This window comes from Bos indicus x Bos taurus, chromosome 15 (assembly GCF_003369695.1).
Source record: "Bos indicus x Bos taurus breed Angus x Brahman F1 hybrid chromosome 15, Bos_hybrid_MaternalHap_v2.0, whole genome shotgun sequence".
Classification (NCBI taxonomy): domain Eukaryota; kingdom Metazoa; phylum Chordata; class Mammalia; order Artiodactyla; family Bovidae; genus Bos; species Bos indicus x Bos taurus.
The window spans coordinates 28,754,685-28,769,279 of NC_040090.1; the positions used below are offsets into that span (position 1 = coordinate 28,754,685).

At 37.5% G+C, this 14,595-nt stretch overlaps 1 protein-coding gene across 2 annotated transcripts in view; it reads right to left on the bottom strand.

Annotated features, from left to right (window-relative positions):
* UVRAG (UV radiation resistance associated) overlaps positions 1-14,595 on the bottom strand; it is a 329,275-nt gene that overhangs the window by 282,863 nt on the left and 31,817 nt on the right. Inside the window, exons 2-3 of one of the 2 annotated variants that reach the window (XM_027562853.1) lie at positions 9,555-9,672; positions 1,292-1,326 (exon numbers count right to left, since the gene is read on the bottom strand). In XM_027562853.1, coding sequence (XP_027418654.1) covers positions 1,292-1,326; positions 9,555-9,672 — 153 coding nt within the window. The remainder of the gene's footprint in view (positions 1-1,291; positions 1,327-9,554; positions 9,673-14,595) is intronic. The other variant, XM_027562854.1, reaches the window with a different exon arrangement.

The following is a 14,595-nucleotide window of genomic DNA, read 5'->3' on the forward strand; positions in this document are numbered from 1 at the left end:
TCAGTCCCTGATCAGGGAACTAAGATGCCCCAAGCCACATGGCATGGCCAAAAAAAAAAAAAAAGATGACAGCTTGATGAAGAGGAAAGAGTAGTAGAGACTTGAAGATGGAGGGCCTGGATTTGAGTTCTGGTCCCACAATTGTTGTGACTCTGCAAAAGTCAGAGACTCTCTGGATGTCAGTGTCTTAAGACCTACCCTGTCTACAAGTTGCTCTAAGGATCAAAATGAGATAACATACGTAAAAGGATTCTGTAGAGATAACACATTGTGGTTATCCATTTATTCATCTAACGAATATTTACTGAGCATCTACAATATTCTAGACTCTAGGGTTTCAAAGGTGAACAAGACTGGCAAGGTCCCTACTCTCATGAAACTTCATACTTGTAAGTGGGAGACATAATAAACAGATAAATGGGCAAGAGTTTCCAACAGTGATAAATGCTCTAAAGAAAATAAAACAGAGTGATGTGAAAAAGAGTGGAAAGGGAACTACTTTAGATGGAATAGTCATAGAAGGCCAGGCTGAAGTGACATAGCTCAAACCTCAAAGGGTTCTTCAGCAAGGTAAAGAAGCAAGCAAACAGGTGCTGTAGGCATAAGGAACAAGGTAAGTTTGACCTGTTTGAAGCACTGAAAAAATGAGGTAAGCCTGGAACACAAGGCTTAGTGAGAAAAACCATCAGCAGACAAGGCTGAAAAAGTGGACAGGGGCTAAATCCAATATGGCTGGATTGTTATAAGAATGTTATCAGTACCATAAAGCTTTTCTTTTTATTAACGTGGCCAAATTGAATCATCATGCAAATTATCTAGTGTACCCATTCGCAAAAGTAGGACATTTCCAACTTTCTCCTTGAGCAACTCTATGGCCAAAAAATAAGTAGAAAGATCCTATACAATGGCCCTAGCCATAAAATTCTTAAGAACTACATACAAAAACATCATTTATTATGATGTTTGGAAAGTTAAATAGTTAAAAACCTCAAGAGCAAACAGAAATGACAGAATTATAGAATGATTTGAAAAAAAAAAAAGGTTTTTAACAGAAAAAGTGTCATTGCATTCAGTAAATATTTATCAAGCACCTACTTTGTGCCAGGCATGCTCTAAGCACTAGAGATACATCAATGAACAAATCAGTGAAGATTTAAGCAATAATTGAGCAGAAGATTTAACTGTAGAAATATAATACCAGAACTGAACTTCAACTTATTTTATGTCTCAGCATTTTCTAAAATAGGAGTCATAGGCTTAGTCATATGCACCTGTCAGAAAGCAAACTTACCAAGGAATTCTTAATCACTTCACTCCTATAAAATTCTGGAAAAGAAGAAAAAGAACAATAAGTGATGTGGAAGAAAATAAGCTCACTAACTCTTAATCCCATAAATTTTTTAACATATGCTCTAGTTAAAAAAAAAAAAAAAAAACCAACACTTCAAACATTTTCAAGGGTCTCTCTATATATTTATCTGTAAAAATTAAAATACAGATAATTATGAAATAAAAGTTTTTTAATTGAAGCATAGTTGATTTACAATGTGTTAGTTTCTAATATACAGCAAAGTGATTCAGTTGTACATATACAAATATTTATTCTTTTTCATATTCTTTCCCATTACAGTTTATTATAGGATATTGAATATAGTTCCCTGTGCTACACAGTAAGACCCTGTCTAAAATTAAAAAGTTTTAAAGGGAAAAACACTGGTAAAGAAAGGTCAAAATCTATTAAGATTTAATTTAGTTTATTTTTCCCTGACTGGCTCCTTTTACCCCAGAGTCTAAGGTAAGGCCTTAAAAACTCAGACTTTATTCTCCCTTAACTACTGCCATCGTCTACAACCAATTCCATATGCTCCGCTTGTCTCAAACATCTCCAGTGATTATCCATTGTAGTACTGTGGAAAGAACACTCATCTAGCAACCAGGTGACCAAAGTTCTAGCTCTACATGTCATTAACGTTCTGCTCTCATTCCCCTGGGCCCATTTCTTCATGACACTTTTGACAATCAGACTAATAATCAAGGCCTTCTGTAATCACTAAAATTCCATGATTCTATACACCTTCATTTATACTGTAAATGTTACAAAACCTGAAGATACAATTAAGAGAGAGACTGTGTCAGAGGTTCAGTGAAGATACAATCAAAAGAAAGACTGTGTCAGAGGTTCAGACAGACATTCCTAAGAACCCTTCAATACTGCCTCTGTTGTCTCTGCCAAAGTTACGCTGTGATGCTCTGTCAATGCAGAGCCTACAAGGACTCTGTACCCGTATGCTGCTATCGGGCAATATTCCCCATGGGTGATGCACATATCACTGATACATGAGACGACTCTTAGGTGATACGTGGATAAACTTTACTTTTTTCTAACATTGAAATTTATGACTCATATACCCAACCCCTAATAGTAAGCTCCATAAGGGCAATACCATTTGTTTTGTATAACTGCTGTCTCCTCAACACATAAAAACTATTCCTGGCACAGAGTAGGCACTCAGTAAAATTTTGATTGAATCAACAACTTCACAGACTGTGGAAAAATGGACTTCTTAAAATATATTCAGTATGTAGCACTAGAGATGAAATTCAAAGAGAGTAAAACTTGCCAAAGTAGTCCACAAGACTGAAGTTTGGGAATCATCAAGCAGTAAAGGAAAAGTGGACCTGGATATAAAGTTCTAATGGGCAAGGTCTTTTGGTTAAAATGTTTCTTCACAAAACACAGCATCTATACTATTCTATGCTTGTCTTCCCTTAAAAAATAGTAATAGTGATAATCATCCTATTTTTTGGCAAGATAGCCACAACACACTAATGAAAAAAACAAGTTCTATGAGAGAATTTACCACAGGATCCAAATTTTTACAATTACATGAACAACATTTATCTTAAGTGATAGGGTTAGGCTGCTTACTTTTATTTATTGCTTGGCAGTTTTTAAATTTTTCTATTTTGAACAATTACTTTAAATAAGAGAAGGGATAATTCTAATTGTTTTTAAAAGGAAAGTTTTCTTGATGAATATTTAAGTTACTGATAGTTTTTGGATATTTCAAGTAATATTATATATAATCTTTGAAAGATATATATTCTAAGTGAAATTGCAAGATAAAAGGAAAAAAAAGCTTGAATTTGATAGATATTGCCAGATTGTTCTCTATAAACACTGTACCAATTTACAGTCCCACTTAACAGTAGCCAACCCTACACATTTGTGTTTTTTTAATTAGTTAATTCACTGGCTGTGCTGGGTCTTCATTGCTGCATGCGGCGTTTCTCTAGTTGCGGAGAGTCAGCGCTACTCTAACTGCGGTGCACAGGCTTCTCACCGCTGTGGTTGCTCCTGTCACAGAACACAGGCTCTAGGCACTCGGGCTTCAGTAGCTGCAGCACACGGGCTCAGCAGTAGTGGCTTGCAGGGTCCACCGCAGGCTCAGTAGCTGTGGCACAAGGGGCCTAGCTGCTCCACAGCACGTGGGATCTTCCCAGAGCAGGGATCAAACCCATGTCCCCTGCACTGGCAGTTGGATTCTTAACCACTGGACCACAAGGGAACCCCAACCCTCAGTATTACTCTTTTCATTTTTTCCCAACAGTTAACCAATGCCAATCATAAATTGGCTACATAAATGTACATACATATGTATGTCCATGTGTGTATATATATACATATGTTCTTCTCTAATATGCATACATATACTCTAATTCATTCCCAATATGTTTCTGGGGCGGGGAGAGTTTTAGGGCTAAAATTGTGTTGCTTGTTATTACAAGGTACAAGTATATTCACTTAATATACTTTTGTATTGTCTAAATTTGCTGCAAGTATGTAAAACTTTTTAAAGCAATGAAAAAAAATTAAAGCTATTCCTTTTTTCTTTTGAGAGAATTCCTCAGCTTAATCTATAAAGTGTCTAAATTAAAGAGTCTCCAACAAATATATTTCCAGCTCTAAAAAAATGAACAGCATTATTTTTTTCAAAACTTTGCTGACTAACTATATATATACATAAATGAAACTAAACAATTTGCTTTCCCCATTAGACCCTCAAAATGGATTTGCTAATTTTAATGGAGAAGGGTCAACAAAGGAGCCATTCAGTTTGGCAAGGAATCACCGAGTCTAAAGTAATTTCTAAAGTGTTAAATGTGGGCCTCCACTGTCTATCACTCTGCTACACTTTGATTGTCAATGAAATCAGCAACATGGTGCACAACAGAATAGTGAATTCAGGAGAATTTAAAGTGAAAAAAACAGTTCCAGTCCCCAATGCACCATGTATAAGCTTGACCCTGGACAAGTCAATTAACTTTTCTGGGCCATAGTTTCTTCACCTTTAAAGGAGAATGACACCTGGAAAATAACAGGGTTGTTATGAGGCTCAAATGAAATACTGAGTTAACAATACTTTATAAGCTATCATTGTTATTAATATAATTCTATGAATTTTTATTAATTCAACTTGAGCAAAACTATTAGACAAATAAATTTTCAAAAAGATATCATGCAAGACTAGTTTTACATGAAAGGGACTATTAGATACAAATTCTTCTCTATCCATGCTAAGACCTAAACAAACAAAGCAAGCAGAGATTGCAAAGCATGGTTCCAACGGCATGTCAAACATGCTATTATATAGCATTCCATTTATTTAACAAATGCTTTTTTAGTATCTCAACCTCACTCAAAAAGAAGAAACAAACTTAGACTCTATTATGAAACCATTTTTCAACTATCAGATTGGTGAAATTTCACAAGTTTGATTGCACAGTCTGCTGGTCAGGCTGTAGGGAAAAGGGTGCCCATGCACAGCAGATGGGAATGTCAACAGGACAATTTTGTAATATTTGTACTTCCACTCTGGAATTTTCCCCCACAGCCTTACTAGCACTCACACAAAATAATATATACCGATGAAACTGCTCATGGTAACGCTGTGTTTATAGCAAAAGACCAGAACAACTAAATGCTCATCAAAAGAAGTCAGTTAAATAAATTATGGCACAACTGTTCAATGCAAAACTAAACAGAAAAAAAGAAAATTAGAGAAGCTCTTTATGAAATTATATGGGAAGACATCTAAAATATATTAAGTGAAAAATGCAAGGCACAGAAATATATATATACATATACAATTGGTACAATTTTTACTCACAATTGCATAAAGAATCTCAGGGTACAGCAAAAAACTAGCAAGATGGAACAGGTGAGAGGAAGATTTTAATATAAACCTTCATATATATTTTTTGAGCCATGGACTGTATTAGCTATTCAAAAATTAAATGAAAATATCTGGGGGCTTACTTTGTGCCAAGCATTATTCCAAGTATTGGAAACAGTGCGGTGAACAAAACTGACCCAGAAGTTTCTACTCAAATGGAGCTTACATTTAGTGGAGAGACATGCATTCAGCAAATAAGTAAACATACAGTTATGTCAGACGATCTGGAGTATTGTGGAGAAAAATCCAACACAATAGACGGGGAGAAGAGTCACAATTTTTAAAAGGGTTAGTCAGTGATCAAGCAGAGTTTCTCTGAGGAAACATCTGGAGTGAAGACCTGGAAGAAGGCAGAGGAGCTAGTCGTGTGGCCATCAGGAGGAGAGTCCGGGCAGGTGCCTTAAACTGAAGCCGATTTGAATTCAAGGAAGGCAAGAAGGGCAGGAGGCATGGAACAGAGAGAACTAGAAGAGGAGAAAGAGGTAAGTGCCAAGAGGTGACAGACGGCCAGTTCATGAAGGCCTAGGAAACAAAAAGAACTTCAGCTTTTACTCTGAATGAAACAGGAAGCCACTGGAGGGTTTGTGGGGAGGAATAACAGGACCTGACTTTCATCTTAAAGGATCTTGGTTGAGACCACACTGAAAAGAATGCATGGGCAGACAGACCTGTTAGAAGTCTACTTCAGCAACTCACGCACGATAGTTTGGAGGTAGTAAGAAAAGAGAAGATTATAGATACATTTGGTAGTAAGAACCAAAAACATCTGCTGAAAAATTGGGTATGGAATATAAAAGAGGACAATGCAGGGTGATTCCAAGGTTTCTGGCCAAGCCAATGGAAAGAGTTGCCATTTTCTGACAGAGGGATGAATACAGGAGACAGATCAGAGTTAGAACATCAGACTCACTGTTGAATCTATCAAGTTTAAGTCACCTCCTAGGCTCCAAATGGAGATGCACAGTAGGCAACCGAATACATGAGTATGAGTTCAGAGGGGAGGCGAAGCTAAAGAAACACATTTGTAAGCTGTTAGAGTGACAAGTGATATTTGAAATTATGACACATGCATGAGACCACCAAACTGAACTATGTAGAGGTCATCTTCTAGTGTATCAAAATAACTGGTTGGTATTCCAGGAAAGCACAGGCACTCACATTTCACGGGGGAGAAATAACTATGGCTGAAGAACAAACTTGATTTTATAAAACTTCCAAGATTAAGAAGGAAGCAGGATTAGAATCTAGTTCCTCATCCATTAACACAAAGCTTTGTTCTCTGAGAATGTAATAAATGGTGTTCAATTGAACTACCTGAGAAATAGACAATCTCCTAAGAGCACTAAAAAAAAGTGTCAAAAATCAAAAAGACTCACTCATAATTTCTTATGCTCTGCTGTGAATTCAGCTGAAATAAAAGAATAACTAAGAAATCAGCATTTCAGATATTCTTCCAATTAAAAAAAAAAAACAAAAACAAACTTCTTTTGAAACTGAGAAATGATGCCACTAGGTAGGTGGTACAGGTGGCTTTTAAGAAGAGCCCATAGGCCTTCCATTGTGGTCATCCTACACCAAGGGCCACATAATGATCATGCAATGAATATCCAAGTTTATCATCACAGCTCCAAGAAGACAGTTCAGTTCAGTCACTCAGTCATGTCCAACTCTTTGTGACCCTATGAATCGCAGCACGCCAAGCCTCCCTGTCCATCACCAACTCCCGGAGTTCACCCAAACTTATGTCCATCGAGTCGGTGATGCCATCCAGCCATCTCATCTTCTGTCGTCCCCTTCTCCTCCTGCCCCCAATCCCTCCCAGCCTCAGGGTCTTTTCCAGTGAGTCAACTCTTTGCATGAGGTGGCCAAAATATTGGAGTTTCAGCTTCAGCATCAGTCCTTCCAATGAACACCCAGGACTGATCTCCTTTAGGATGGACTGGTTGGATCTCCTTGCAGTCCAAGGGATTTGCAAGAGTCTTCTCCAGCACCACAGTTCAAAAGCATCAATTCTTTAGCGGTCAGCTTTCTTCACAGTCCAACTCTCACATCCATACATGACCACTGGAAAAACCATAGCCTTGACTAGATGGACCTTTGTTGGCAAAGTAATGTCTCTGCTTTTTAATATGCTATCTAGGTTGGTCATAATTTTCCTTCCAAGGAGTAAGCATCTTTTAATTTCAGGGTGGTATTAATTAGGCTTACTAAGGAAAGAGTTTTCTGGTTCCTCCTATGGCAGTGAAAAGTTACAGAGCCGAACATGCGGGCCCAACAAGTCTATTATGTCAATAGACTTCATTCAACCATGACATTCTGGAGCAGAGGGAAGTTTCAGAAATCATCAATCCTCTCATTTTAGAAATAAATCAACAGCACACAAGAGGAACTAAATGCTGCAGCCAAAGGGCTTGCCAGTCAGTGACAGACCCAATACCACTACTAGACACTGAACTTCCCTGTGGTCTGAAACCTGCTAGTCCCTTATTGTGTTAATAACCATTTTATTGAAATAACTTCAAGAAACAGTCCAAAAAAAAAAAAAACCAACAGAAATATTCCATAATAACTTCTAAGCTCAAGATATAAAGTGAACTAGAGAGGACAAGAAAAAGAACAACAACAAAAAAATCACTTTGTTTTCATTGTATCTCTTGGACAAGTTTTTATATCATGGTCATCAACCAGTCCCATGACTACTCTTTAGAAACTACTATTATGCCTGTTAACATTACAATTCCAATAATAATTGCTATCATTTACCAAATACTTAAAATGTACTAAGTTCAATGTCAGTAACTATTATCAGAGGTAACACTGGAGCAAGAACACAGAAGTTCTAACAAAGACAACCAAGAACTAATTACATGGAACCTATAAAAAATGTAAAGTACTTTGGCATTGTCATATATTGCTAGTGATGAAGCCAATTAGTGAGCAGCAGACCAAATGTAATAAGATCTGCAAAAATACTTATACCTTAGCACAGATAGTGATCAAACTGTTTCATTTTTCTTCTGGACACATAAGAAGACAATATTTTCCCATCCCCTGTTCACCTAAAAAGGATGATGTAACTGATATACGGCTAAGGGAATGTCATGGAATTGATGTAGAACACTTACATTTAAAAATCTCCCTCAAATAATCCCTCTCCCTTGCCATACCAGAAGCATCATTCCAAAACAGAAGCAGCCTGGATACCTGAGCCACCAGTCAAAAGAGAACTGCCAGGCCAGCATCTGATAAGTAACACCTACACTTTTGAGCAACTTTGTTCAGTTGCTCAGTTGTGTTGACTCATTGCGACCCCATGGACTACAGCACGCCAGGCTTTCCTGTCCTTCAACATCTCCCAGAGATTGCGCAAACACTGAACTTAGTGTTTAAGAATTTTATTATGTCAAGACACTGAACGACTCAGAGCATTTGTTATAGTAGCTAGAGTTACTCGTTCAGATTAATACAATTGTTTTAAAAATATGCAGTGGTTAGAACGAAACCGAAGAATGAAAATAAAACTGTAAAAATGGTGGAATTTACAGTCCTTTTTTCCTTGTCCAAAAATTACATAGCAAGCTATTTCAGTATATAGTATATATACTGGTATATAGTTGGTATATAGTTACATACTGGTACATAGCTGTATATAGTTATATACTAGCTGAAATAGCCAGAACTAATATCAATGTAGTTTTAATCCTAATACAATATTCCTGCCATTATACCATTTTTCTTCTTTTACAGTTTTTAACATAAGTCAACTGATTATGTCAAAGTGTCTTTTGCGTAATATGTATTCAAAAGATGCTTGGGATTCTGAATCAAATATCTGATGTCCTCTTAGAATTATCACTTACGGAAGAATCCACATTTCAGTATGAGGAAATGAATTCAAAGAAACCATGCAATTCTAAAAATGAGTCCATATACACAAAGAATTACAGATATGATAAGATATGAACTGGGTCCAAATTTTACCACAAGACTAAAGGAATCAATTATATTTTAAAGACAAGCAAATTAGTACTAGATACTAGACTCAAGTAACCTATTTCAAATGACAGCTACTGAATAATTAAACATTATAAAGGAATGATAAATTTATCATTGTAAGGCTCAGCTATCCAAAAGAACTAGCCGAAAGACATGTTTCTTCAATATATGTAACAACTGCTCAAGGAATATTTTCAGACAGCATGACAACTTAGTTTTCTAATAAGCAATACTAGCAAGGGATGCAGAGAATCATTTGCGTTACAAAAGAATAAAAATGAGATCTAACGATCTGTGGGTGGCAAGTCCAGATTCTCTTACCTTTGTATACCTTTTCAGTGTTACACAAGTGAAGTGTGAAGTAGGTATCAAGGAGCTGATGGCCATTCCTATTAACAATGTTCCGGGCAGCAATGTTACGAAGATGTCTAAGACGACGCTGAAACATAAAGAAGAACAAAAAAAGAGGAATATTCAGTTTTTCCCTCTTCTAAAACTTTCTGAAAGCTACAATTCAAAGATAAAATTTAGTAAGTTGTCCCAGTCATTTATTTGTTGAGCCAGCAACCTTAACCCAGTCTTTTATTTATGCCTCAATATCTCTTCTGTTAAATAGGAGTTATTCTTGCCCTATATCATTTACAAAGCTGTTGGAAGCATGAAATAACAGAAATGAAATATTCTTGAAAAGTATAAATATTATATAAATCCTATATACCTGTAGAATAGCATCAGTATTTCCTGGAATATTAACTAAGCAGTAATTTGCTTTTTTCCCATCAGAAGGATGCAAAGTCCAACTCACACCAACACAAAATTAGCAATTATTACATACACACAGCTCTGTTGCTAGTTCAGTCTGATGCCAGATCATCTGTTACAACCAAGAAAAGAAGGCAAAGACAAAAAAAAAAAAAAAGTAACTAACACTGTTCACTTCATCAGGCCAGTAACCCAACTGTTGTCAGCTTAAATTCTCACTCGACCAGCAGTCAACCAGTCCCTATTTTTTCATCAGGCCTTCCTCCAACTAGATGCAAAAATTATTTGAAGTCGTAAGTGTTGGAAATGCAAAAGCTCCAAAAGCAATAGGAGAAATCAACAAAAATATAAGATGCCTAAGTGTTAGTTGTGCAGTTGTGTCCAACTCTGCGACCCCATGAACTGTAGTCTGCCAAGCTCCTCTGTCCATGGGATTTCTCCAGGCAAGAATAATGGAGTGGGTAGGCATTCCCTTCTCTAGGGGATCTGCTCAAACCAGGGATCAAACCCGGGTCTCCTGCACTGCACGCAGATTCTTTACCACTGAGCTACAGAGTACAGAATACCTTAAGAAACCTTAACAGATAGCCAAGTCATTTGGTATAAAACAGAAAAGTTGGCAGTCAAGTCTGAGCACAACAGATTCATTCTCAATAGCTAGTCCCCTGTGTCAGATTATTTCAGAGACTGAAAAAGAGAAACCAAGTGCTCAGTTTTAAAATATGCTTAAAGCTTTCCCTTTAGGCCGAAAGCCCACTTTGCTGCGGTAAGTCCATCATCAATTACAGGTGCAGTCAGCCAGCAAAGCACAGTTCTTCCTTTCCATGCACACAGCAACCTAATCCTTTCTCCCAGTCTAGAGGTTAAGATTCTTGGACAGAGAAGGTTATTGTCTAATAAATTTATTTAACATTCTAAGTATGAAAAACCCCCAAATGTGTTTATAAAAAGTTCTTAGGGGTTACTTTAAAAGACTTATATTTCTACAATCTGCCAAAGGTTTCCATTTCACACCCTAGATTACAGTGACTATTTCCTCCAACCACATATTTTTCATTAGCCTTCTGAGACAAGACTTTAAATTGACAGGAACCACTAATAGCCTACATACATAATAATCACATCTATTTTGCCAAAAGATTCCAATCTTGGTCCTCTATTCAAAGACCTGAAAACATTACCCACAGCCTCCGGCATAAAGTACAAACTTCCCATTATTCCCTTCAAAGCCTTGCACAATCCAACCTCTCCATACTCGATCCTTACTTCCCACTAGATCTTCCACACACCTAACCCCCGGTCACAAGTGACTGTTTACTGTTCCATGAAAAAGATCATGTAAGGTCCTAGATCCATGTTTTTGCCAATGCTAGCTCCTCAGAGCTATCTACTGAGATTACCATATGGATTTTATCTTTCAATTTGTTTATATGATGTATCACACCAATTGATTTGTGTATACTGAAAAATCTTTGCATCCCTGAGATAAACCCCACTTGACCATGGTGTATGAATCTTTCAATGTATTGTTAGAGTCTGTCTGCATTTTGCTCAGGATTTTGGCATCTGTGTTCATCAGTGATATTGGCCTGTAATTTACTTTTTTTGTGATATCTGAAGCACTAAGATAAGTATTTTCATTAAACAACTGAAACAACAAAGGAAATCAACACTCGGGTAAATTATGGATGTAATCTTGGTGAAGGCAGTAAATATACACGGGGACCTCTTGTGCCCTTTGTCTTGGTTTCCTCTTTAAAATATTCATTCCAATTTTATCATAAAGCTGATTATTTTTAAAAATATTAAACATGCGAAATGCCAGGCTGTATGATGCACAAGCTAAAATCAAGACTGCCGGGAGAAATATCAATAACCTCAGATATGCAGATAACACCACACTTATGGCAGAAAGCGAAGAAGAACTAGAGAGCCCCTTGATGAAAGTGAAAGAGGAGAATGAAAAAGCTGGCTTAAAATTCAACATTCAGAAAACTAAGATCATGGCATCTGGTCCCATCACTTCATGGCAAATAGATGGAGAAACAGTAGAAGGTGAGAGACTTTATTTTGGGGGCTCCAAAATCACTGCAGATGGTGACTGCAGCCATGAAATTAAAAGATGCTTGCTCCTTAGAAGAAAAGCTGTGACCCAACCTAGACAGCTTATTAAAAAGCAGAGACATTACTTTGCCAACAAAGGTCCGTCTAGTCAAAGCTATGGTTTTTCTAGTAGTCATGTATATGAGAGTTGGACCATAAAGAAGGCTGAGCACTGAACAACTGATGCTTTTGAACTGTGGTGTTGGAGAAGGCTCTTGAGAGTCCTTTGGACTGCAAGGAGATCCAACCAGTCCATCCTAAAGGAAATCAGTCCTGAATATTCATTGGAAGGGCTGATGCTGAAGCTGAAACTCCAATACTTTGGCCACCTGATGCAAAGAACTGACTCACTGGAAAAGACCCTGATGCTGGGGAAAACTGAAGGCAGGAGAAGGGAACGACAGAGGATGAGATGGTTGGATGGCATCACAGACTCGATGGACCTGAGTTTGAGCAAGCTCTCAGAGTTGGTGATGGACAGGGAAGCCTGGCATGCAGCAGTCCATGAGGTCGCAAAGAATCAGACATGACTGAGCAATTGAACTGAAACTTTAATAAATTAGATTAACAATATTAATAATATGCCAAAGGACCTACTATGCACAGGGAACTATACTCAACATTTTGTAATGATCTATTAGAAAAGAAAATATAAAGAAGAGTATATTTTTTAAAAAAAAGATAAAGAAGAATATATATGGGACTTCCCTGGTGGTCCAGTGGTTAAGAATCTGCCAGCTAATGCAGGGAACTAAGATCCCACATGCCACGGGACAACTAAGCTTCGTGAGCCACAGCTACTGAGCCCGTACTCTATAGCCCATGCTCTGCAACAAGAGAAGCCTGTGACCTGCAGCTAGAGAACTCCCCGCCTGCCACAACTAGAGAAAGCCTGCATACTGCAATGAAGAGCCAATGCAGTCAAAAATAAAGAAACAGAAGAATGTGTGTGTGTGTTTGTCTGTATAACTGAGTCACTGTGCTGTACACCTGGAACTAACAGGATATTATAAATCAACTAAACCTCAATAAAAATAAATAAGAATTAATAATAATTATTATTATATGCTAATGTTAATTTTTAGTTTTGAAAAATGTAAAATGGTAATGTATGATACTAGCCTTAGGGAAAACTGAACGAAGGGAATTCTGTGTACTGTCTTTGCAACTTCTCTGTAAATCTAAAATTATTCCAAAATTTTAAAAAATGATAAGCTATTTATTGCCTTTTTTCAGAACTAGGAGCGGAAAGGGGACAAAGAATGCCAGTAAAACAACACTTCACAAATATTATTTAAACAGAGCTCCTCTCTTCCATCCCCACCCATTCATCTCCTTCCTTCAGTCTCCCATCTCCTTCCTTCCTCCCCTTCCCCCAAGGTTTAATGCAATTAAAAAGAAACACTGGAAGGTTAAACCAGAAACTCAGAAAATGACCTATGGGGGTGAGAAGAGGTTGGAGGGAACAGAGATATAAGCAAGACTTCCCTGATACTTCGCTATGTGGTTTTGCCTTCTGTACCGTAAGAATGATTTACATAATCAAAAAATAAAGTTAAATAAGAAAAGTTTAAATCAACTAAACCTAGTCAAAAATATAACAGCAATACCAAAAATTACCACCAGTCTTAGGCTATATCACCCACCTCTGCCCAAATTACTACCCTATGAACCTAGGAAATGTTAAAGAAATCAAGGTGACCTAAAGGATCCTCTCTAGTTCTCAGTTCTCCAGAACATCTGTACTTGACCAAAACAATGTATAATTGCAGATAGTTTCAAATATTTGTCTGTTTTCCCAACTAGACTAAAAGTTCTATACGGGTGAGATTTGTTTTATTAACTGCTGTATCTCTAGCACCTAGATGAATAACTAGCAAATAGTAGGAACACAACAAATGGTTTTTGATTGAATTTATACATGTCCAAAATCACTGCAGATGGTGACTTCAGCCATGAAATTAAAAGATGCTTACTCCTTGGAAGGAAACTTATAACCAGCCTAGACAGCATATTGAAAAGCAGAGACATTACTTTGTCAACAAAGGTCCATCTAGTCAAGGCTACGGTTTTTCCAGTGGTCATGTATAGATGTGAGAGTTGGACTATAAAGAAGGCTGAGTGCTGAAAAATTTATGCTTTTGAACTGTGGTGTGGGAGAAGACTCTTGAGAGTCCCTTGGACTGCAAGGAGATCCAATCAGTCCATCCTAAAGGAGATCAATCCTGGGTGTTCACTGGAAGGCTGATGTTGAAACTGAAACTCCAATACTTTGGCCATCTGATGCGAAGAGTTGACTGATTGGAAAAGAATCTGATGCTGGGAAAGATTGAGGGCAGGAGGAGAAGGGGATGACAGAGGATGAGATGGTTGGATGGCATCACCAACTCAGTGGGCATGGATTTGGGTGAACTCCAGGAGTTGGTGATGGACAGGGAGGCCTGGTGTGCTGTGGTTCATGAGGTCGCAAAGAGTTGGACACGACTGAGCAACTGAA